At 41.1% G+C, this 25,590-nt stretch overlaps 1 protein-coding gene across 1 annotated transcript in view; it reads left to right on the top strand.

The window, feature by feature from the left end:
* The window catches only part of srbd1 (S1 RNA binding domain 1), a 54,184-nt gene extending 29,329 nt beyond the window's left edge, over positions 1-24,855 (top strand). Inside the window, exons 16-21 of the mRNA XM_041947650.1 lie at positions 305-387; positions 10,437-10,543; positions 11,669-11,830; positions 16,255-16,404; positions 21,293-21,477; positions 23,902-24,855. Coding sequence (XP_041803584.1) covers positions 305-387; positions 10,437-10,543; positions 11,669-11,830; positions 16,255-16,404; positions 21,293-21,477; positions 23,902-24,194 — 980 coding nt within the window. The 3' untranslated portion in view covers positions 24,195-24,855. The remainder of the gene's footprint in view (positions 1-304; positions 388-10,436; positions 10,544-11,668; positions 11,831-16,254; positions 16,405-21,292; positions 21,478-23,901) is intronic.
* The last annotated feature ends 735 nt before the right edge of the window (positions 24,856-25,590 follow it).

Here is a 25,590-nt window from a genome sequence, read left to right as displayed (position 1 = left end):
AAGCTAAATGACAGGTGCAAAGACTCCATTTGAAAGCCAGCTTTAATTATTATTACTGGGGGTGGAGGAATGACAATTAGGTTTGGCCTGCCCTCGGGCCAGCACTGTAATATGCAGGCAATTTGCATATTCAGTAATTATAAATAATATAGAGATTTGCATATTCAATAACAGATAGCAAGTTCATGAAAAATCCAACCATACAATCTCATGAGACATAGAATCTAATGTTTGTCACCACTCTCTCTCTCTCTGCATGTGCGTGTGCGTGCGTGCATGCGTGCGTGTGTGTGTGTTTTCACAGTGTCCATTGGAAGACGTGTCCAGGATCCTCTGGCTGAGCTTGTGAAGATTGATCCTAAACACATAGGCATTGGAACATACCAGGTAAGTGTGTTTTTGGCTTTTCTGTTGGGATGCTCCTTGTGTTTGACAGCTTTTTGTCCTTGGGCAGTGGAACATCTGTTGTGAGTCAGACTGAAGAAAAGAGGAGAGGAGTGCGTGTGCGTGTGAGGATGTTGGTGTAAAATCACATTAACAATAAACCATGATTGTACACACGTGTGTATTGTCTGTGGCAGTTACTTATTTGCTATAAAACGGCAAACATGCAGAGATGTGGCACGTGATGGAGATGTGTATTTTTAATTTTTCTCTTTATTTTCTCATTTATTTAATGGTCTCTTTAAGAGAGTGCTAACCAATTTGGCAGCATAATTATGTTACATGAGCCGACATCTACCATCCACAGAAGGAATAAAAGTGAGGAAGGGAGGAGAACATAAAAGCCATTTTGACACATGACAATCACAATACTTCTCAACAAAAAGTGAGACCAAACACACAGCTGCACCTATTAATTCTGCTCTGGCCTGCTGTTAATTTGACTATTTTCACTCAGACATCTTGCAGAGTTTAGGTGTGGCTTTTTACATTTCAGGCAAAACAAAGAAAGCAGAAATTGGCACGTAAAGGCAGTGTGAGTGACGGACTGACGATGTGAAAGGACAAATAATAAAACCTTAAACAGGTTGAGAGAAGAGAGGCAGACAGGGAAGCAGATGAACTACGCTGAGGCCTGTGTCAACAGATGATGCTAAGAGTGACAGCTAATTCAATTAATGGAGTTCAGGCATGACGTATGTTTGGATGTTTGTTTTTCCTGGTGTGCTTTCTGCTCCTCTTCCATATGCGTTCAAATGTTGAGTGGAGATGAAACAATGGTTAGCTCACTGCACCTGTGTGTCAGTGTGTTTGTAATTGTGTGAGAAAGGCAAGATAAGCATTAGGTCAGTGTCTCTACTATTTACACCAGTTATTAGTTTAGTATTGTTCTTCAAATATGGTCTTTTTTTTTGAAGGCAGGGGTTTAGATGACTGAAGATCACATGTAGAATAAGGTCAAATTTTCAGACTGGCAGCCAATAGAGAGTAATGTAGTGGCCATCCAATTGACAGCCTGTCTTGTATGTTGTAGGTTTACATGATTTTTTATTTATTTAAAAGGCAGGAGGATGATCAGGAGATAGACAGAAGAGAGCGTTCCTTCAGTAATTTTATGGTTGTAGTGTTTAATTGGAAGAATTCCTTTTTTTAATATAAAGGGCAATAAAATATAAGAGTCAATTTAAGGATCAGTAGAGGGCTCACAAATCATCATTTTAGTTATTGATTAACTTATTTGGATTATTCGTATAGTTCTTATAATGCCAAATGATCGTGAAATGCCCAGTTTGATCCAAATGGCAATTTTTTTCCCATTATTTTTCAGTCCAGTGTTCAGCAAAAGATGAGAGGGAGGAGAGAGACGGGGTTAAAAGCAAAAGAGAGGGTGACAAAATCAAAAGAAAAGAAATAAGGGGGGGTTTGTGGGTGAGGGGGAAAATGGAGATTTGAAAGAGAAAGGAGAAGTCCATTTTGTGCAAGTGCATGTGCTTATGTATGTGTGGCTGAGTGTGTTAGGTCACAGGCCCGTGTCTCTCATCACGTCCTGACTGAGCTCTCTGGGGTGCCTGGGGTTCTGCACCTCCCGCTCTCAGATCATGTGACTAGGTCAACAAATGATAATATAACCAGGTAAATAAACTCTGGGTGCTGACAGATATGAGATGGGACATCACGTTGACCTGCATGTCAGCTCAGGCAAACACACACACACGTACACGTCATCCCTTTTCAGAGTCTAAGGGTTAAGTGTGTGTGTATGTGCTTGCACGTGCGTGTGTCTATACATTTGTGTGAATGTATAGGTGGGAGAATGGGTGTGAGAAAAGTGCACTCGTGCATATGAGTGTTTTCTAGCAAGTTCTTTTGTGTGATTCATGGCATTTTGAGCTTTCTGAAAGTTTATTGCCATTACACCCGAAAAGCATAAGGGCAGATGTAACTCTAGACAGCTGGCACAGCATGCTCTCTCTTTCTCTCTCCCTCTGCTGACTCAGTGAGTGACAGCTCTGAGAGAAAGGAGGAAATGAGCTGAGGGCTAAGAAAGTGAGGCCCATTAAAATCAGATTGGACGTAACTATTGGTGTGGGAACACTGTTTTCACTACAGCACCACTGGCTGACAGGTTTTTCTGGATACTGAGTTTGCCAGATACGTGTCTTTGTGAACGGACAGCCAATGTTATTAGTACTTTTTTAATATTAGTGGTTGTCTGCAGAACAGTGCAAGACATTTAAAAAGCTACTTATAGTCTTTACTTGAGATGCTTGCATTGACAAACATTTCAGGAGTCTTGTATTCTTAATAAGCAAGAAGTAAAACACTTAGTGGGTGTGGTCTTTGGACATCTCCTTCATCTGTCAATCAGCTCTTTCTGTTGCTATGGTCTGTTGACAGCTGGGTAATTCCCAGGGCTGTGAAACTAACTGCTACTGGAAAATACACACACAGACACACACTGCTGTGTAAGAAAACATTGCCCACAAGCCGGATATTAAAGAAACTGTCACTCTTCCCCTCACCTCTTTCAACCGCTTTCCTTCTCTGGCTCTATCGTTTTGCCAGAATTTTCCTGCTCTTGTTCCAACAACTCTCCTTCTTCTGCCTACTTTTCATGCCATATTTTTTTCTCACTTTAATATAGTGGTAGAACATGTATCGTGGACAGCACTGTAAAACATAGCATCAGATGTCGTTGAAGTTTGGATTTGCTGCTTGGTGTCACAAAGTCAACTGTTTCAACTAGAGAATGTGGTCAGGAGGTCGAGTTTGGATAGGCCTGAGGTTGGGCAAGGAAGTTGCAACCAATAAGCCATGGATCAGCTGATGGAAGCTGATAACAATATCTAGATTTAAGGGTTTAAACAACCTGATAGCAATATATCAGCCAAAAGACCATATTTTTGTCATGTAATCGTGTGTAATAGTTTATCATCCTTATCAACATAAATTTTTTCTTGATCCTGTACCAGCATAGCCCTAGTTTGCATTCACATAAAAATTCAGTTCACTGAATTTGATGTTTTCTCTCACAGGTAGTGTAAATGATGTCACTTTGCACACCTTGGCCGCTGTGCCTATAGAGCTTTGTGTGTGTACAGCCGTGCAAATGTGTATGCATGTGCTTGAGCGTGCTATATTTCACTCTTGAATGGTAGTGCCTACAGGGGAGACAGGAGCAGACAGAGCTGAGAGAAGGAAAGGGTGTGAGAAATGGAGGGTTGACAGTGATTGATAGTTCCTGCCTCTGTGTTTTTGAGGCGTGGGAAAAAAAAACATGCTCTTAAAAACTTGATCAGTGGCAGAAGCTGCCAAGCATTATCTGCTACTATTTTAATTATTTCCCTTTGGTCCGTCACAGCTTGTGTCTGTGTGTTTGTGTGTTGACTGAGGTTGGGGGATGAGTCAAGCTTGTGTCCTTGCATGTAGAATGGATTTAAACAGGCTCATTGCTATTCTGTACTTATTCAACAATTAAACATTTACTGGCTGTTGTCATGTCAAGTTGCTTATTCTAGTGCTTTACGGTTTACACTGAGTGAGGATGTTTGTGTTTTGGCGGTAAAGTTTGTAAGTAAGTAAACCTTTATTTTTATAGGTACCATCTCATACAAAAGTTGTAACATGCTTCATATGGGAGGAAATTAAATCAGTGGTTGAGGGGCAGAACACATACAGAAAAGTACCATGAAAAGGAAGTAAAAGTGTGTTTTTTGGATGTTTAGAATGATGAACTGAAATCTGATCTGAGCTTATACTACTGGGAAAGTTATCCATTTTGAGCCACAAAAATACATAAATAAATGACCTCAACCTCTTTTCTGGGATATTTCGTAATACATTTTGCCCAAATAGTCTAAACTGATTTTATTCTAAGTAAGAAATCCTGCTCATGTCAGTGTGTCATTTCGACTTCCTGTGCCTGTCTTGAAACTTGCTCTGTTTTGATTTTCTCATGCTCTGTTTTGCAGTCCCTCAGGTTGTGTGTGTGTGTGTGTGTGTGTGTGTGTGTGTGTGTGTGTGTGTGTGTGTGTGTGTGTGTGTGTGTCTGTGTGTCTGTGTGTCTGTGTGTCTGTGTGTCTGTGTGTGTGTGTGATTGTTTTGCAGGAAGTTGAGAAATAGCCTCCAGGCATTCATGAAAGGTGTTGGAAAAACATAAAACCATCTCCTTGCTGTCATATCACTTTCAGCTGGTGATTTACGACAAGTATTTAAATATGCACATACTCACACGTACACACACACACACACAGACTTTAAGCTAAGCCCATTTGCCTGTAGTGTGTTCATTATTTTCCAGAGGGAGGTCTCAGAGGCCTTATCGAGGCTGTCAGTCAAGGTGTACATGACCTTCAGATAACCTCAGTATGGCTCTGTGATTTCCACGATGCAGAAAGGACGCAAAATTGCTGAATTTGGCAATAAAAACAGAAACAACTGTTAAAGTCAGAATATTGCGGAAACTGCTACAATGTGGATGCATTTTTTTCAAATCAGGGTTGTCCCCCACCATTGTTTTTTTTTCGCAGACCAAAAAATGTTTTGCTCTCTCTCACTCTCTCTCTCTCTCTCTCGCACACGCACACGCACACACACCCATTCCATCAGGTATATAGGCATCGTAAATGCGAAGCAGCGTTGTCCGAACATTAGAGTAACCTCCATCAGGCCCACTTACCTGAAGTGTTGGAAATAACATGATTAGACACACTTTCTGATGACAAAACATGCTGTAGTTGTAAAACACACAATTCAGAAAAATTAAGTGAAAAACAGACATTATGAAAAAATAAAATGGAATTTGGAAAAAAAATCTGATTTCGTAGAACCCTACCTCCTTGTTATTTTTTACATAGGCCACCGATTATCAGAGAGTGATAGATGTGAAGTAGCAGTTACACAACATTGTCACATGGGAGAGCACATCTGGGTAGAGTAAACTTAAAAAATACTTCTTCGTATTCGTCTTTTTTTCTTCCTTTTAGGAGTAACAAACATTTTAGAAATTTCCAAACACAGCAAACTCTTTTACGATTGCAGCCTCTAGTGTTTCCTCTCATTAAAGCTGCTACATCAACAGCCAGAGGACTGGAGCTACTTATAGGTTTACTGGGGTTCAGATGCCCCTCTGTATCTATCTCCACAGCCCCCCTGCAGCCTCACTTGTCACTTATACCAGTATTTTGTAATGTTGCTTCTCAAGTTTCTGCGTGTGTGGCCTAATTTTTTCGGTCACGTAAGCCAAAAAAAAAAAGCCTCAGTAGCATTGATTGCTTACCTCTAGTGAAGCCAAGCAGTACTCAAATTGTAGGCGATTGTTGCTGTGTGTTCTGGAATGCGCTCAATGCTTGGAAAAGCAGATTACCATATTCAAATTCAACATGCCTTTAAACTTAAGAATGAATGAGTCTTAAAAATACACCCGATTGATCAAACAGTAAATTACAGCCTGATTGCTTGTTAAGTCATGGACGGGGACTCTCATTGGCTGGCGCCCCCCCCCACCCACATGAAAAGAACAGAAATATGAAAATAAGCCTAATTTGCAACACAGGAGAAAAAGTGTCTCATGTCTCAGGCTGAATGCAATGAAGAGAGGCCAAGTGCCATTTGATCCTACAGTTTGTAATCATCTTACAGCCATAGTAACATCATTTACTGCCCTCAGCCAATCTGGCTCCAGCATGGTTCCAGTTGCCAAGCTCTTAGTGGCATCGTTCAAAAATGGTATTTCATGCTGTCAGTCTGAAGTCCTCCGCCATCACAGTCATTCAACTCTCAGCAGAAGAAGGAGCTTGTTTTGGTTTTCTGTCCTGCTCTGTATTTCTCACCATTCTCTTTTTCCCTATCTCTCTTTGATTGACGTGTGGTAACATGGCAGTGTTTAAGTACTCAAGGTGCAGACAGAAACACTTTGTTCTTGTGCATTGGTTGGCTGGCTTCAGCTGGTTTCCGGCCAATCCAAACATGACCATCACACATAGGGATCCAGTCCATTGGCTCTGGATGATTTTGATGTTTGGGCGTTTGAGCGTTGGGACCAAGGAGTGGAGGTAATAATGGATGGTAGTGTGTCTATGGGTTGGATGGAATAGGTTTGTAAAGGTCTGCCCACAGGTTAGCAAGATGTGCTTGTGTCCTTAGGCGGAGATTACACAATTAGTAATAGTGTTTGTTTAAAGATGTACTTGAAGTCTTCTGGTATTGTTTCATTGTGACCTTTTCTTGTGAATAAATCTTGCCAATTCCTCTCATCTCTCTACATCTGTTCCCCCACACCACCCAGTTGTCCTAATTTAGATACTAAGAATCCATTTAGAGTGAGAAAGTGAGAGTTAACCACAGAGATAGAAAAGGCAGATGGAGAACAGTAAGAAATGAGAGAGGATGCTGTAATTTAATATTAGTGTAGAGAAGGTGGAGTAGAGCTACACAGTCATCTGAAAATAAAAATGTAAACATCAACGTCTAAGATGAGAATTCTAAATTTTCTGAGTTGCGTTTGTGATTTCTGAAGCTCATTAGACAGTTTACCTCAAGGTGAGATGAATGAAAGCACAAGAGGGAGAAAAAGGGATACATGGATTGAGAGATAGAAAGATATGGGACGACATGCTTCACTGGTGCAGTTAGTGCCACTGTAAACTGAGAAGAGCACCACAAGGGCCTCTGAACAGGCACACACACAAACTAAATTGTGTGTATGTATGTTTAATAGAGCAGAACTTGCTTGTGCCAGAGATCTTATCTCTAAAACTAAAACTTAATGGTGGGCCACGGACCAAAAGCAAACACCTATTGAACTGTTAAAATATAAAATGGAACCAAGATCCCAACTTTCCCTAAAGGACCAGTGATTTAGGAGCTCTATTGGCAGAAATGGAACATAATACTCTATATCTAGAGAGGGAGCAGGTCATCTTCTACAGAGTCTGCCATGTTGCACCGCCATGTTTCTACGCCATTAAAATTTTTTTTTTTTGCTCAAAACCATCTGGATGGGCAAATCAAACCTTATAGCGGGCCAACTAGTTGCACTACTGTGCAAGATGAACAGTGGTATGATACACCAGAGAGGGAAACCCTGAAGTCTTTGTCTCCCTCTGTAGAATCATTAGCAAGCAACTCAAGCAATTAAAACTTTACTTATGCAGAAGGGGACATTTTGTGGAAAAAAAGTATTTTGCAGAAAACCAATAACTTTAAAACTGTATATATAATACTGTGCATATGAACATAAAAACATACTCATAAATACATATATATGCTCCATTGAGTACAGGGGTGGGAATTTTTAAGTTAATTGTTTTTGGGGTCAATATTAAAAACACTTGTCATTTAGAATGAATTGTTTTTTTCCAATTTTCTTTTTATTTTTATCTGGAATGAATCAGTACATATTAAAGTTAAAGTTCCAGTTTCACTTCATTTTTCCCATTCCTAATTGAGCATGTGCACCTCTGTGTTACAATACCTTAGATCATCTCGCACTGCTCCCACCTCTATAAGGTTTCAATGAGAATGTGAGAGCACATTCATTGTGGTTTTACTGCAGGTTGACACTCACACATTCACACACACACCTCCATCTTTATGGTGTGAAAACATGCTCTGGTGTGACATTACAGGTGATTACCTTTTCTCCTCCCTGACTGTCTCTGTCTCTCTCTTACTATAACCACTCACCGGAAATCATAAACCTTTAAGTCTTGTTTTAATGACACATTCTTATTGTTTGGAAAGTTATTTTTATTGTCTCAAGAATGCCTCTGGCTGTGGTGCCTCAGCGTTCACACCAAGACTCAGTTCATGTGAGGAATCCCCAGGGGTGCTGTGCTGTCTCTCCATTACCTTTACCTGCTATTAGGCCAGATTTTAACTATTGTTTTGTTGCCAATATTACAGTATTTCATTCAACGCTTTTAAAGAAAGTTTTGCCAACAGGACAAATATGATATACAACATGTAAGATTTATTAAATACAGTAACTGACTACTGAAATGTTGCCTGCCTAGTAGCTGGAGCATGCTATGTGATTGGCTGAAAGGACAGGGGGCAGAGACAACAACACAGCTGTTGTAAAAAGTGACAGTATGAAATGAAATGTATCAGTATGAAAAGTGACATGGAGAAAAAAATATATATTATACATAATATTGATATCTGTTATCATCTGATAGCACATTTGTGTATGCTTTTCGAGTTGCAGCTGTAATTAACTAAATATTGACAGCAGTTATGTCACTAGAGTACAAGTGCTTTCCCTGTAATTGAAAGTGCAGTGATTGTGAAAAGAGAAACTTGGAATGCTCAATAATTTACACAAAATGCCCAGTTCTGATATATGAAATGCACAGTGTCCGTCCTCTCGACATCACATCTTGGTAATATGAACACAAAGAAAATATGTAAGTATGCTAATCACCCTTGTGTGCTGATCCCATGATTATGCCCGTTGTTGACAGCTGTTGCAGTAAATGCAGCGTAGATTTTTTGCTTTGGCAGTTTGCAAGAATACCTGAGTGAAATCTTGCACCACACAGTTTCCAGCTGATAACAAGCCCATCTGGGTGCTTCCTTTGGAGATAACTAACTTGGGCCTTGTATAATTCTCCCTGTTTATGCAATCTTAAGTTAAAAAAAAAAAAAAAAAAAAAAATTGAAAAAGCCTCTGAATAGTTTTAGATTTTGCTAAATTTTTGACAGCCCAAGTAATAACTTTTTTCTCCTCCTCAGCTGTGCTTTCATCTCAGTTGTGTTATTAATTTTTAAGGAAGATACAGAGTAAGGTAGTAATAAGAAAATACCAGTAGTTGAAACAATGAATGATTTTGTATGTGTATTATTGTGTTGTGTATTGAGTACAGTATAGTGCTGAACCCGTGCAGTGTCTTACAAGAAAACTTGGCTCAAACTACTGAATGAATAGCCAAGCGAAACGTAGGAGTCCCATGTGTTCCTTAAGCCCCACGTGCTTCTCTCTGTCTCCCCCTCTGTCCTCATATGTCCTGCTGTCCTGTTTTGCTGACATAGAAGGGTGTGCTTGCTAGCTGGCAATGTTGTTATCTATTTACAAGCCAGTGTTTGTTTAGAGCTCGCTCATGTTACCGGACAACCCATGCTAGTCTCAGTCAGGCACACACACACACACACACACACACACACACACTCTCCCAACAGTAGTCTAGTTTAGACTGTCAGCTAATCCTCGAGCAGTTGCTGAGGCATCAGTCCAGCTGAACTCCTTGGTTTTTGGCCCTGTCCCACAGCCCAGGGCTTCTATGTATCTGGGGACAACGGTGTGTCCTCATATAATAGCTTAAATCATATTTTGGTGTCCTGTCCTTTCCTTTCCTTTCCTTTCCTTTCCTTTCCTTTCCTTTCCTTTGCGTCATTGGCTGTCCTCCCTGGTCCTTATTAGGAAAAAGATTCCAGTCCTTTTGGAAAATATGTCCTGATTAACAGTTGATTGGCTAGTGGTTCAGAAGTGTGAAGAGTTCATTTGGAGGATCTTTCTGTCTATTGACAGCGAGCTACACTAATGAGAACACTGTGTTAGAGAGAGAACGGCATCGCTGACAAGCCAAACTAAACATTTTCTCTCTCTCTCTCTCTTTCCCCTTCTGTCTCTTGCTCTCTCTCTCTGTCTCTCTGTCTCTCTCTCTCTCTGTCTGTTTCTCTCTCTGCCTTTTGCTTGCTGTACTGCTTGTCAATCAAACCTCTCTCAGCTTGTCAGTATTGTATTGCTAACACTCTCTGCTGCTGTTTATTTCTTTAAAGGGTGCAATTTTAATGATCCCCGTAGTATACAGCAAAAACTGAATATGATATCACATATGCATTATATTTGTGTATGTTTTAGAACAAGAGGCAACATTTTTGCCGACAGAAGTAATTTAATGTTGTTTTCTCTGTTAATCCAGTTTTCAGCCTGACGTTTTTCTTCTGTATGTGTGTGCATGTGTGTGTGCTTGCTAAATGTGTGTTTCTAGCATGATGTGTCAGCCGGAGCTCTGAAGGCAGCACTGGATGGCGTGGTGCAGGAATGTGTGAGCTTTGTGGGGGTGGACATCAACATCTGCTCCGAGACACTGATGAGGTAGACATCACATAAAGACACATACACACAGTACGTGCGCTCACAAGCAAGTGCATGTGTGTGTACATGGACTCTCTCCGTCACACAGACACACATACAAATTGTGAAACAGAGATGAAGTTGGGCTTAGACCTCTGACATACTTTCCCTTAGCAGTCACAGCATGGCAAAGCTTCATTCACACTCTTGCACAGGCGCATGCTTGATGCACACACGCACACAAACACACACTAATGCTTGAAACCCTGGCCTCACTTACTAGGCAGACTGTGGTCAACAGAGGGGATTAGGCAATGTTAACACAAACATGCATACACACACATCTCTGTCACACATACACAGAAATCTACATGTATGCAAAAGTTGCAAATATCTTTGGTAGAACACTTTGCACACATGCACTTATTTACAATACATACACATGTTTCTAAAGTACATGAGGTGCACAGATTTGATGCACGCGCACACACACACACACCTTTCAGTGGATAGAAATAATATAAAATGAGCTGGCATTAGCTGCAGGGCAGGCATCAGGTCATCTGTTTACCTGTCTGCTCTGCAAGTGAGCTTTTTCCATTCCTGCCCGAAGTTGTGTTACACACACATTAAACACACACAGACGTGTTGATGACTGAGGTATTATGCTGAGTGTTGACATTACTGTGCGTTTTAGTGTGAGTGAGTCACCGTGGACATTAACAGAGCAGACCTAATTGACTTTCAAATCACCTCTTTTCATCGCTCAGCCAAAACTTGACAAATACACTCACTAGATATTGCTCATGAGTGTCTCTTCTGACTGTTGCGCCTGTTTGTTTTAATGCCAGGTCACAGTTTGCACAATGTGCTCTGTTTGTTTGCATGTTATAGAAATCGAGTGGGCACAGTGTAAAGCAAGTGCTACATAGTTGTGCATAGTTATACTGTAGATATTGTATTTTGAAACTAAACTGTGGTTTCCCCCCGGGTTTTATTTTTCACCGTACTGTTCGTCACAACAGCATCCAATGTCGAACAGAGACTATAGAAATAAACACACAAGCCTCAACAAACTTCCTGAAATGATTTTAATAAATAGATGATGTCTTGTGTGACATTTATATTTTTTGTTTCATCTCCTAGGCATGTAGCAGGCCTAAATACGGGCAGGGCGAGGAATATTGCAGAGTGGAGAGAGCAGAATGGTCCCTTCATCAACAGGGAGCAACTCAAACTGGTCAAAGGCATGGGGCCCAAGACCTACCAGCAGTGTGCTGGCTTCATTAGAATCAACCCACAGACCAGGTACACACTATGCAAACTGCACGTAAAGATACACAAACACACGGACACACACACAACCAAGATTCTGTTTTACATTGTTTTCTTACTTAATTCTCATTAAGTCAGTTTACACAAATTGCATAAAAACATGTTTTCTCACTTGGTGGTATCTAGCCAAGCAGGTAGTTTTTGTTTATTGTTCCCAGATTTTGAGGTATGTACTGTATCTCTGAGATTTCATATGTGGTGCTCAATGCAATAAATGCAATGCAATGCAATACATTCTCCCATGACATGGATTTTGTAATAGTGTCATTACTGTGATAAATGTCATAGAATATTAAAAATTAGCTTTACTGTGGCTGTGATAACATGCAGGGAGAGTGTTACGCATGTACTCAATAAAACTGGAGTTACATCCAGTAACTGTTTTCCTCGCTGTAATGCCAACTCCTGTAACAAGAAGATGTGGAAGGTAACATTACATTAGGAGCAACGCACGTCAGTTTCTCTGTTGTTAGCTGCAAGAACCAACACAAACTTCTTTATCTGCTCCAACCATCCGAGGAAGTGAAGAACTTGTAGAACTTGAAAAATGTCCCCAAAACAGTAACAACTGGAAAAACTCTTGCCTGCATGTGCGCGCTTATCATTTCACATCGACCTGCTTTAAGGGCCAATACAAAGCAGGATTCACTTCAAAACTGAAGCTCAACTTTAAACTTAGAACCTGTAAGTTTTGCCATTTTTATCTTGCTTTACTGTTTATTTTTCTGGTTAGCATGTTGAATTTAGCATTAGCATGTTCCAAGGCTAATGTGGCTAGTAGCATGTATTACAGACCCATATGCTGGAGCAATGTTGGTATATTTATTATTGAGGCACAGACAAGAGAAACTGTGCGACAGTTGACCCTCATTTGAGGCCAATTAAATAATCAGAGTAGTAGCTTGGATGTTTTTCCACATTGCTTTTAGTGTTGTCTCACATAGTCAGAGCTAACATTATCTCCACGCTTTATACTGCAACAAAAGCTCAGCTGGCTTTGTTGTTACATGAAAGCGCCTTCTGCTGCGTGCTGTGTAGGTATGCGTGTCTCTTTCTGCAGTATGTAAATTTACTTGATAGACATGCCCTGTGGTACACTGACTGTGGTACTTATTTAATATACTTTTGGTTTCCTGCCAAATAAATACTGTTGAGATGCCAAACCCTACCCCTTGTCTAATTCTGAGAATGAATTACATTACATTTACAAATTACCTACATTTTAGGGCAGGTTACTCCTCCCAAACCAATAAACACACCCTTACATTGATAATTGAGTAAAAAGAGGTAGAATCATTTTGATTTGTTTTGAGTGGAGAATCCCCCTTTTTCTGTAATACCATGAAAATACCATTATTTACATGCATACAATATGATATGTTGGAGTAAAAGAAACTAGAAAATTCCCCCTGGGAAATTTTGAAAGGGACACGGGGTGTGTTGGAGCCGACAAAATTATCTACGTTTTAAAGTTTGAATGAAGTCTCTAGGACAAAGTATGGCCGAGCAGCGGACAATTGAAAAAGGCTGAAATTTGAGGAAATTTCCCCATTCATTTCTTATGGGAAATTTATCGCAGTTGTTTGCGTCTTACGTCGGCCTTCGATGGTCAAAGCTCGAAAACCGTAAGAGATATCAAAATGTGCCGAGGGTCATTTTGAGCCGACAAAATTATCTACGTTTTAAAGTTTGAATGAAGTCTCTAGGAGAAACTATGGTGAAGCAGCGGACAATTGAAAAAGGCTGCAATGTGAGAAAACTGCAGATATCAGAGGTAGTCAGTCCCTGATTAATGAATTGCTCTCAGCTGTGTTTCTGTGGCTTTCTCCTTGTCTGTCTCTGTTGATCACCTCAGCTGTCTGTGTCTGCTTCTCTCCTCTGCTTCATGTCTCTGTTAACATGAATTAATGAACTGAATCAATAAACATGAATGGAGCTAATGCTAACGGAGCTAACAGAGCTAACACTAACGGAGCGAACAGCTAACGGTGCGAATAGAGCTAACGGCGCTAACGCTAACAGAGCTAACTGTGCTAACAGAGCTAACGGCGTTAACAAGGGGGCGGGGGGATGGGGTTTTCATTATGCATTTGTCTGTGTGTGTGTGTTTATGTATCTGTCATTGTGTGTGACTGCGTATGTGTGTGTCTTCGTCTGTTTGTGTGTGTGTGTCTGCTTGAACTACACAAGCAGCCCAACCAGCTCCAACATGGAGATGTGTATAGTATATATGTGTCTGAATGTGTGTGTGTGTGTGTGTGTGTGTGCGTGTGCGTGTGTGCCTGTGTAACTTCTGCATTTGTGTGACTACTGTCTCAACCTCTTTGGCAAAGAGCTTTCTGAAGCTGAGTTTAACTGCTTGTTGGACGGAGATTGTTTTCAAACAATGCCCTTGTTTTGACTGAGCTCGTTAAGATAATCATTCTCAGGCTTGTTGTCCTGCAGATGTGTGTGCGTGGGTTATTGACCGGTGTGTGTGTAAATGACAGTTAATGACAGTTACACCTGTTAACTGAAAAGCGGCTTTTTCGCTGTCGGTTTCTTCCGAACAACTTGCGATTGTGTCAAAACCGTAGCTGCTATCAAAAAACCGATTACACTGTGAGATGCGGACAAGTCTGGGCCAGATGTACGTGTGTTTTATGTCCAGATATTCTTTAGAAAAATGAAAAATGAATGCGACTCAGAGAACAGGAGTTTGTATTGTATGCAGTGAGATTTGGGTTCTGCGCACCTCCTAAACAACCCCCCCTCGAGAGAGAACCGTACCTCCTATCAGAGTGTACTATAGATCATCGGACTCCCGAGACCTTCCTGAGTCCGAATATCATCTTGTTTTATTCCTGAGACAACAACTTTTCTTTTTATGGCGATGTAAAGACAGGAGGCATTTCTGCTTTACTCACAAAACAGCTCTGAATTTTTACATTGGAGTCAATGGGAGAGCAGGAGGGAGTTGGCTGCACACAAAGTCTCACTATTTAAATTCAGTACGTCTCTCGGCTTTTTCGAGGACATCAAATGAAAGAGGACAAGTTTGTCTACAAAAGATCCCAAAATTATGTGTCTCCTATTCACCGTTTGGATTTTACAGCAATTTTAGAAACACATTTCAGGCTATTTCTCACCGGCTGTCTCACTCTAACTTATGACATCACCCACTGTAGAGGAAGAAATTCTGAGCATTTTTGTGAGAAACTTGATGGTCTTCAGATGGTCATAGCTCGAAAACCGTAAGAGATATCAAAAAATGTGCCGGTATTAATTTTGAGCTGACAAATTTATCTACGTTTTAAACTTTGAATGAAGTCTCTAGGAGAAAGTATGGCCGAGCTGCGGACAATTGAAAAAGGCTGAAATTTGAGTAAATTTCCCCATTCATTTGTTATGGGAAAGTCTTCGCAGTTGTTCGCGTCTTACGTCGGCCTTCGATGGTCATAGTTCGAAAACCGTAAGAGATATCAAAATGTGCCGAGGGTCATTTGGAGCCGACAAAATTATCTACGTTTTAAAGTTTAAATGAAGTCTCTCGGTGAATGTATGCCTGAGCTACAGACGTTTGAAAAACTCCAATTTCCATCTTTTTTTTTTCGCCCGTCCGAAAAACTGCGATAAATTTGAGAAAAGTAATAGCACACCGATCCCGATCAAACCGCACGTTTTGATATATAATTTGCGAGGGTTTTCTCAAAGCTGCGGGGCGAGTTAAGGGGCTATGCCCCGAGTCACTGGCTCCTGCAGCTATGAAATAGCTGTAGGAGCCAGTGACTCGGGACGTTGCCCCGTGTCCCTAATAAGAAGAAACGCGCGGGATAGTAATAAGTGACTCGGGACGTTGCCCCGTGTCCCTAATTACTGGGAGTGATATGGTGATGTGCAAAAGAAGAAAAAAAACATGACAGCACAGCACAGTGCAGATTTCACAGATGCAATGAAAGTATTTATAATGCAATGCATATAACATGTAGAGCAGAGATTCGTGAGAGGAGTTGTTCCAGTATGGTGGTGTGAGGAAGTAGATGTAGAGTATAGGAGTCTCTGTGGAAACAGTGCTCCAGTTACTCACAGTAATCGAAAGATTTCCCTGCGAACAGCTTTCAAGGCTCTGTTTCAGTGAAAGTGTTTTACTGAGATAATACTGAATAATGTTAACAGTGTATGTGGATTATCAACAGTAGCAAAAACACTTCAATACAAATTTTCAACGCTGTGATTGATGCAAGCAAAATGCGATTGTGGGGGATTGATTGGGTGGGAGGAGGAAACTGACATTTTTTTTTGTTAATTTGGTGAATTGACCCTTTGATGAAAACTTGTGTTTTGATATGAAAGCTTTCTGAAGATTTGGACATCCTTCATGCATTTAAAATAGCTTTCTTTCTTTCTTGTCAAATCAGTGCCAAATCCTCAAGTCACCCTGCACCAGCAGTGCCAGAGAAACCAGCAGCAAAGAAAGGCAAAGGAAAGACCTGTGTCAACGTACCAACCTCATTTAACCCCCTGGACCAGACCTGCATACACCCAGAGTCCTACAATGTGGCACAGAGGTACAGTACACACACACACACACACAGACACACACACGCACACACACAGACACACACACGCACACACACACAGACTTTCTACAGCAGCCTACCCACTGGCCAAAGCATGTTCAGGCTAAGATGGAGTTGATTTTGACACCGTCTCATATGGGGCTGGTTATAGTGGTGGAGGACTCTGATTTGATTTACACAGACATGGGATACAAGAGAGGAGGTGCTGGCTTTGTTGTCTCTCTCTCTCTCTCTGTGTGTGTGTGTGTGTGTGTGTGAGTGTGAGTGTGTGTGTGTGTGTGTGTGTTTGTGCGTGTGTGCGCGTGTTGTGTGTGTTGTGTGTGTGTGTCCATCCTTCCTGCCTTCCTTGTGTGAGAAATGATTGTTAGCGCTGCTGATGCTGATATCAAAAGCCCGTTGAACATCTGCCCAAGACTTGTATTGTGTGTGTGTGCGTGCGTGTGTGTGAAGCAAACGGACAGAGACAGAGGGAGGGCTCTCTGTCCTGCAGCTGTAGTCACTCAACTGTGTTTAGTCTACATAAGTTCTGACACTAGTGGCTCTAAGCATCGCTCCCCTCATGTCAATGCGCCTTTAATGGCCTCAGTGCATGTGTGCGTCTCTATGCACACATGTGTGAAGATAGATTGATGCAGTTTGTGTGAAACGGTGTTATTGTTTATCTTCCCTCCTTCAGCTTAGTGTGTGTGCATGCGTGCGTAAGTGTGTGTTTTCAGCATAGACTGCATCGTACAGTTGTTCATCAAAGAGCTGTTGAGGGTCAGAGATCTAAAAAGACAAATGAAAGCTCCCCCCTTCTGTTTTAATACAGGCTATATTTCTTTCCCTTTCACTCCTTTTATTGATCTAATCTCATTTCAGTTTCTTTTTTTCCCCAAATCCACACAGGTTACAGTGTGGTTAATAAAATTTCTTTTTCATTTTCTGTCCCATTTTTGTTTTTCTGGGAGGACACCTTGCTCTCATCCAGCCAGCTCTCTCTCCGTCACTGTCTTTCTCTCTCACTGGTGTTTGTTATCACAACTCCGAGGTGCCCAAATGCTCCTGTTGTCATGGAGTCCTCTTAAATGTCAGTCATCATTACTCACACCTGGTTTGTGTGTGTTTCACATGTGTGTATATGTTTTCCAGTTTTAATTGTCTTGTTCTATTGGTTGGGGGTGTAGTTGAGATGATTGATTTATTTGCTGATGAACCTGAATGAAAAATAATTTTAGCTATAAAATTTAACAGTTTGAACAGATTTTACGTTGCTTCTGCAGATTTTTAAACTTGAAGCTTTAATGTCACATCTCACATTCAGTGTCAAGAAATGTCGAGAATTGTAGACACGGAGGGAGACCATTTAATCTGGGGCAGAGAAAATGACCATCTAATTTTAATTAAGTATTATTATTATTATCAAGTCTTAATGTGTTGCTTTCTTGCATCATTGAATTTTTCTCCTGTTGCACCAGTCTGCCCATCATTCTCTGCTTTTCTGTCCTTCCTGCTGTTCAGAATTCTTAACCCTGTGTTGGCAAATGTTACATCCTTTGTTATGACTATGTTATAATCCATGTCTGGCAGTTTTCTCAATTCAATGCGAATTCATTTCTCACTCGCTTGCGCATATATTTTGTAATGGCCTCAATTTAACCACGTTTGTTAGAGCATCCCGAAACATGCCCTGTGGTTTTACAGTGTGTCACATCCCTCTCTGAATGCTAAGGATGATGGTCAGCTGGGTTGAGATCGGATGGCGGTGCAGGAAAAGCCTCGCATGTCAGCAGTTTGTCTTCCTTGGAATGTTGACAGCCTGGTGTACTTTTGATGCAGTGGGAAATAATCGTCCACTGCACTTTAAATCAGAGGATACATCATGTCTCTTAAAAATATACCATTTTACACGGTGAGTGTGTATTTCAGTCTGATTTGGCTGTCTCCTCACATAAGCCCTTAACGTTACAGCTGTAATCTTAGACTTCATGCCCGCAGAGAGTTTCTTCTAGCTTGACATTTTGAAAGTGAATCTTATTTTGAAATTCTCTGCAAAATGCTTTCCTTTAAAGTCACTAATTAGTATAATGGTAAACATTTAACCCCTCTCTAAATGAAAAGTCTCAAACTGTGCAGAGTAGTAGATGTTAGGGCATCACTGAGATGCCTCACTGCTCTTATCACATCCTCACCTACAACCGATGAAAACAGGAGATATGGAGGGAGGGTTGTGGAGGAATGCTGTTTGTGTGTGTCTTTATGGTGTATGAGGAATATCATATTCATCACATTAGTGAAACTGGATCCTCCATTATTGCTCACAGCCCACACATCACCCCCTTTTTGTAACCATATACGCACACACACGCAAGAACACACATGCAGAGACACACAATTTTTGCACCTTTGTTTCAGAAATAGTGGGATGTGTTTGCTTAAAAGCACATATATCTCTGAAATTTTAATATTCAGCTGTAGAGGATCTACTTGAAATATTTCACATTAAAAGTTTATTGTTGTTACACAGTTGGGTTCATTGCATGAAATGTATAGCTTTTCTCAGAAGTGAGACAGAGGGGTCCACTCTGTGACGAATATTTTTCTGATATGTAACAGTCGGGGCCCAATATTTCTATAATGCAAGACAGAGTGGGTTCTTGCTGTGAGCCTGGATAAAATCTATATCCTAGCCGACCCAATCCCACAGTCATATGTGTACACACGCACACACTCGCACACACACATTCAGTGTTGGTTGTAATTATGAGTATGAACCCAACAGCGGTGGAGGCCTCTGGACTCCTGGTACCCCTTAAATACTAGCATACATCCCTGGAAAAATTAGACTGGCAACGCACACACACCTGAAAGTAGTACCAACCACCCATGAAAACCACTATAAGATACAGATCCACAGCCCACACTTCATTCGACACTGCTTTCACTCTCTCAACCCTCTCCTCTACCTGTATGGTTCTATCTTGAATAGTTTTATTTCGCTTATATGTTAAAGGGATGGTCCTAAATTGAGCCTGATTCTAACTAACAGTGAATATCCTCTGAGAAAGGCCTGCAGTTTTGCCTCAGAGTGTATGACTATAAAAAGTACATTATTTTAGGTTGGTGTGGTGTAAGCAGCTTTATCTGAATTTCAAGTAAGATGATGAACACCCAACATGTTTGTTAAAAAAGTGGTCAACCTCCTGTCCGTTAAATAGTTTTTTTTTTTTTTTTTCAGGTTGTTTTTTTGCCATTTTTACAATTTGTGACACAGTAGAGCAAGAAAGGAAATATGTGTGTAAGAGAGTGGAAGAGAGATGACCTGCAGCAAAGGTCCCAGGCGGGATTCAAACCATTGCGACTATGTGGAGTATGTCTTAGACCAGTAGGCCACCAAGAGTCAAGTATTTCTTCTCCTGTAACAAGATATATGGTTGGAAAGTTAAGAAGCCCAGGGAGACACAGGAGAGAAGATCCTAGTGTTAGACAGGCATCCATTTTGGTCCAAAGGTGCTGTTTCCTCACCGCTAAGCCATTTCTGGCACATACTCGGCTTCTATTTTGTAGCAGACTGGCTTGCTGGTGTTGAGGGACTGATTCCACTTGTCTCCCTCTTTTGGACAGTAGACGATGACTTTTCTGGCAGGGGCCCCTCCGCTCACAGCTGTCTCATACATAGTTTGTACACAAGCCGTGTCCCGTTACATCCGCACTGTCCCTGCTACTGCCAAACGAGCATTTCTGAACAACATTGTGTATGAATCAACCTTGTGTGTGTGTGTTTGTGTGTGCCTGTGTGCATGTGTGTGTGTGTGTCTTGAATGTGTGTGTCCACCTGTTCTGTCCATCATGGGGCGGGGACAGCTGCGGAGTCTGTTTGGCGTCAGGCTGCCAGTGAGCGACATCCATCACGGACGCTACCCAGCTGGTCCGCACATGAACACATGCATAGAGGCGAATACATTCACATCTATCACCAGCCGTGGAAAGTGCCTACTGTAAATAATATATACAGTAAGCACAATACTCACACACGGCACATTTTTCCATAAACCCTATATGCTACTCTGGCTCTCATGCCAGTCTGTTACTAAGTCTGTTTAGAATGTAGACTGGCTAATTAGTTTGGATTTAAATCTCAGGCCCATTGAAATTTAAATGGTGAGACCTGATTGACTGTCTAGACATTTTGGAGGTGGGACATCCTGCTAGAACAAAGCGATAGAAGAAGGTTTTTCCAGGGGGTTGACGGATGGACAAACAGTCCAACCTTAGCAACGTGGAGGCAGTTTCATGAGACAAGGTGTCAGGGTGTTTACTGCCCACTGTGGATTTACCTGATTTAATAGGGGGTAAAATAAATGTGTGTATTTGTGCATGTGTGTGCTTTTAGCACAGAAAGCCCCACCTCGGCAGCTTGTGACTTTCTGTGTAATTACTCCCACACCTCTCCTGCCCTCCCTTTTTATCCCCCTAGTTCCCTCTCACTTCACCTGCATTAGCTTAGCCTCCCCCATTCCTACTTCTGTGCTTTTTTTTGCTTATTTTCTCTTTTTCCTCATCATTCCTTCCAGTCTGTCTGCACTTTTCCCTCTCCTTTCATCCTTTCCTCTCTCCTTCTGTCCTACTCCATCCCTTGTAGCCTCAGGCCTGTCCTTCACTCAGTGAGGGATGTTATGTTGAGGCCAAATCAGGACCACTTGCTATTTAAACTCATAAATGAACATGTTGTCCCTTGCTAGCCACTGCATAAGCCTGTGTGTACATTCTTGAACATACAAAGAAAATGGTTTAATATGTCTATTTGCTATCACTGTTTTTATAGTTTTTATAGTTTTAATAATGTCATTTTCACACTTCTTACTATATTTTCCATATTTTTTTCACTCCTGTCCAGATTTCTGTCCATTGTGGGTGGGAGTGCAGACCAGATCGGGAGTGCAGACCTGCGACAGTGCGTGGAGAGCAAGGTTCGGAGCAGCACTGTAGAGGAACTGGCCAGGACAGTGGACACCACACCCGAGACCCTCAAACTCATCATAGATGGCCTCACACAGCCTCCTGGGTTTGACATGCGACAAAGTAAGACTCCTGCCGCTCACAGTCACACTGAAATATTGAGATCAATTTTCATCAAGTTTTTTTTTACGCAGTGTAAACAAATAGTATAAAGCAAGAGATTGTTCTTGCAATCGTGAGTGAGAAGCATACAAAGTGTATAGGTTAAAAAAAATTCCAAGACTTCATCCATATAAACTCAACATTTACACCATTTTTTTTAAACGGTTTGATTATGAAATGTTTACATGCATTTCTGTTAACTTGTCACACCTTTTTCAATCAATTATTATGAATTCACATTGAGCACGATCTCACACACACACACACACACACACATATATATATATATATTTGTGCAAAGCTGTTGCCACTGACCACAATACAATCACTGTCTTGAATCATATAAAATTTCATAGACTGCACATCTCTGCAACCTAGCAGTCGCAGTAACTTCTGTTCGTCTCTCATCTTTCCTTCATAATGTCATTTATAGGTCCCTACTCACTGATAGAAAGTCGAACTTGTATTTGTCCAGTTCTTTGACTGGTTTGCTAGTTAAAAACACACACTGACTTTTCTCGTGCCTTTATTATAATAGGCATGTCTTGGCAGTGTAATTTGATAGGATCTGACAGTGCTGTGGCTTCCTCCCTGTAGCCCAACAACACAAGCACTGTGTTTCTGACAGAGTGTGATGGCTCCAGCAGACTGTGTTGTTGGATAGAATATCTTTACACACACACACACACACACACAAACACACAAAGACCTCTGTTTTTCTCCTCAATCTCAATCTCAGAAGAGTTCAGTCACACATAAACACACCAACCATATTATACACAGTCACAAACATCAGATTTTCCGCAGTTTTGCTCAAATTTGCTTTCTCAAGAAGAGTTTATGCCACATTTCTTTGATTTTTCCCGTCCATATTTTGAAAAAATGTGGTGTATGAAATACAAGAGCAGTCGGCTCAATGTCCTGTATTGCAAAGAGATGTGATATATGTTTGATTTAAAAAGCTTAGTCAGTGCAAAAGTCTCTTTGCTTAAAAATCTGATTAAAGGTCGGTGGGAGTCATTCTGGAGAAAGATCTCAGTTGATAAATGCTGAGTTTGAAATGCAGCAAATATCTCCTCAAGTCCACTAGCTGTCCATTCTGTGTGTGCCAAAAAAAAATCTGTTTTACTGTACACAGCCCTGGCTCTGCAAATGGCAGACAAACAAAGCGGCTCCTATCGACACACACAACGATTTACCAGCCGATCAGCAACAGGTGCTTGTGCACAGGATAAGGGGAAGGTGAGGGGAGACGGGTGGAGCGAGAGGGACAGTAAACCTTGCACGCTAAGGTGTAATCGCATTGTGAAGAAGAAGAGATGGCAATATTAACAATCTCTCTCCAGAATGATTCAATCCACCTTTAATATTATAATATTAATACTACTATACAATACTATACTATACTATACTATACTATAATACTGCTATGTGTAATGCAACAGTCATTATTTTTTATGGACTGTTCTTTAAGTTACTGAGAGCTGGTATTTTCAATAGAAAAATATTTAAAAGGAAACAAAAGTGAAAAACATTATTGAACAAAGGTGTGTTTGTACTTGTGCGTGTATAAAGCAGACTCTGGAAACATAATTTTAAGAATGATAATTTCTCATAAATATATGAGTTAAGCCTTTAAAATTTAAAGAAAAGTAGAAAAAGACTGGCCTGTTGCTCTCATATAAAACGTAAAAAAGTATGAAAGTGCATAAAAACCTTGTTAGTAAATTGATGAAATTTGGTTTATATATGAAGTATTTTTACAAAGCAGATTTCCAGACTGGTCAGTTAAATATAAAATAATTTCACTTGCCTTATTACCAGGTGCAGTTTTATGATTGGAGATAAAAAAGTGATGCCTGGATACCCAGTCAGTGCTGCTGGTAACTGTTCTCAAAATTAAGGAACGCAGCTTCAAGGTTCATTCTCAGGTTGGCCCTATTCGGTTGCAGCACACTATGCTTGGCCTCTGAGCCAGTGCTCAGCTGAGTAAACAGATGGGCCGAGGCTACCGCATGAAATCAGTGCTTTGGGGAGGATAATTGGACCGGACTATTTCCTGGGGCATGAGCCTTCCTTGTTTGTGTTAATGCTACAGAAAGGAAAAAGAACTCTCATGCACAGGCCAAGTGGAAAGTGGGATAAAATAGAATGCTGAGAAATGTGGAAGTATGCAGACATAAGTATTGGGTTGCTGCTCGAAATGTAATACGTGTTTATCATTTCTGTCCCGCCCCTTGCTTTCCTGCATCCACCTTCCCGTCTGTCGTCCCAAACGTTTGTGCTTGCTGCCATCTGTACCCAATTTTGTCAATGATCTATCTCCCTAACTTCAAGCTAGTCACCTCACCTTTTTGATATTCTCTCCCTTTTTGCCATCCCCAGATTTTGGGCAGGCGGACTTTAAGCGGGGCATTGTGTCGATGAGTGATCTGCGGGTGGGTGCGGTGCTGACGGGCCGAGTGGACAACACAACTCTGTTCGGGGCTTTTGTAGATATCGGTGTTGGCCGCTCGGGCCTCATCCACAAGAGCAATATCACTCTGGACAAACTGCCTGTCAGCCAGCGCCGGCGCAGCCTGGCTCTGGGACCTGGGGAACGGGTGGAGGTCCGTGTCCTGAATTTGGACTCTCAGAGGGGACGAATCGGCCTGGATCTGATCAGGGTCCTGCAGTAGAGTCACTCACTAGGCATTATTTTGTTCAGGTTTTCTATCTTTCAAATGCAGGTTCTGCATTTGTTCTGCAAAAATGGTTAATTGGTCCAAATAAGAACAGCTGTTAGAAGTCCAGTGAAATTAAAGCAAACCAAAGTTCCTCCTCCTCATTTTGTCAGGCAGCACTCACTCTTAGCTTGTGCATGTACCCTGTGTATCATCCGGAGTGGTACGGTTGGACTGAACACTAAACTTGATGGCCTAACTCAAGGTGAAAATATCACTTTTTGTTTGCCAACTTCCTGACTAGCTATCTGCACACACTGCTGTTTACTGACCATTAGAGGAGACTCTGATGGGACAGCTTATAGAGATGGAACCCATAATTATTTGCACTTTAGCAGCATTGCAGATACTGTAGCCTCATAATTGAGTGGCTATTCTTTACTTTCTATAAATGAATGAATATTTAAATATAATTCACATACTAATGCACATTCAACTCTTCAAGTAAGTTTTGCACTTCTCTGCAGTTTGTCAAGACCCATCTTTGTATCTTAGTTATTTTAAAGCAGACTTTGTTTCGTGTGTTTATGAACACTGAAGGACTAAATTGTTATCTTATACACTTTTGAAATTGTTAAAAGAGTGGCGTCATATACTTAAGTTTTGACATTAAAAATATTTCCTGTCTACCCTGCGCTCTTGATGTACATTTTCTCAAAATTCAGACTCAGCAGTTGGAGAGGAGGGGCATGCATGACTATGGAAAAGATGGGGGATGGCATGAAGCTGGGTGAACAAGAAGGTTGGAGAAATAGAGCGGGTGTGTTAAGTGATGGAAAGAGGAAAGAAGACACCATGCAAAGAACAAGTTTTTCTTCCAGACAACAGGAAAATGTGTAAAGACTGAGTGGGCTGGGGGGGAGGGCAGGGCGGAGATGGGCGGAGATGGGGATAAGAGGAGGGAGGGTGGGTTTCTATCTCCCAGACTGCAGTAAAGCCTGAAGGCTTTTTAGGCATGGTCCCAGACACAATTATCCCAGGACACACACACACAAACACACACTAATCAGCTGCTTCAAAATTAATCCCAGACTCCCCATCCACATTATCTAATTTGTTTGTTTTTATGAAACTGGAATAAATAAAAAAAAATACATAAAATATGGTTCTGAGAAAGCCTGAGGTCCCCTGTGTTAAACCTTATACGGAATGCAGAATACCTAATCACGGTTAGTGCTGCAGCTTCTCTATCTCCCCTTGGGGGCACAAATAGAATATATTCTAGACACACAAACACAAAGAGATGTTCGATCAGGATTAATCAGAAGTGGCAGTTTGCTTAGTGATGATCTGAGAAAACTGCATCCACAGACAGAGTTGATTCACTTCACATACTGTATTTCATTGTCTT

The sequence above is a fragment of the Chelmon rostratus genome, chromosome 11, assembly GCF_017976325.1.
Source record: "Chelmon rostratus isolate fCheRos1 chromosome 11, fCheRos1.pri, whole genome shotgun sequence".
In the NCBI taxonomy this organism is placed as follows: Eukaryota; Metazoa; Chordata; class Actinopteri; order Chaetodontiformes; family Chaetodontidae; genus Chelmon; species Chelmon rostratus.
Note: the sequence above shows the minus strand (reverse complement) of the source record. Positions and strands in the feature narration are given on the sequence as shown.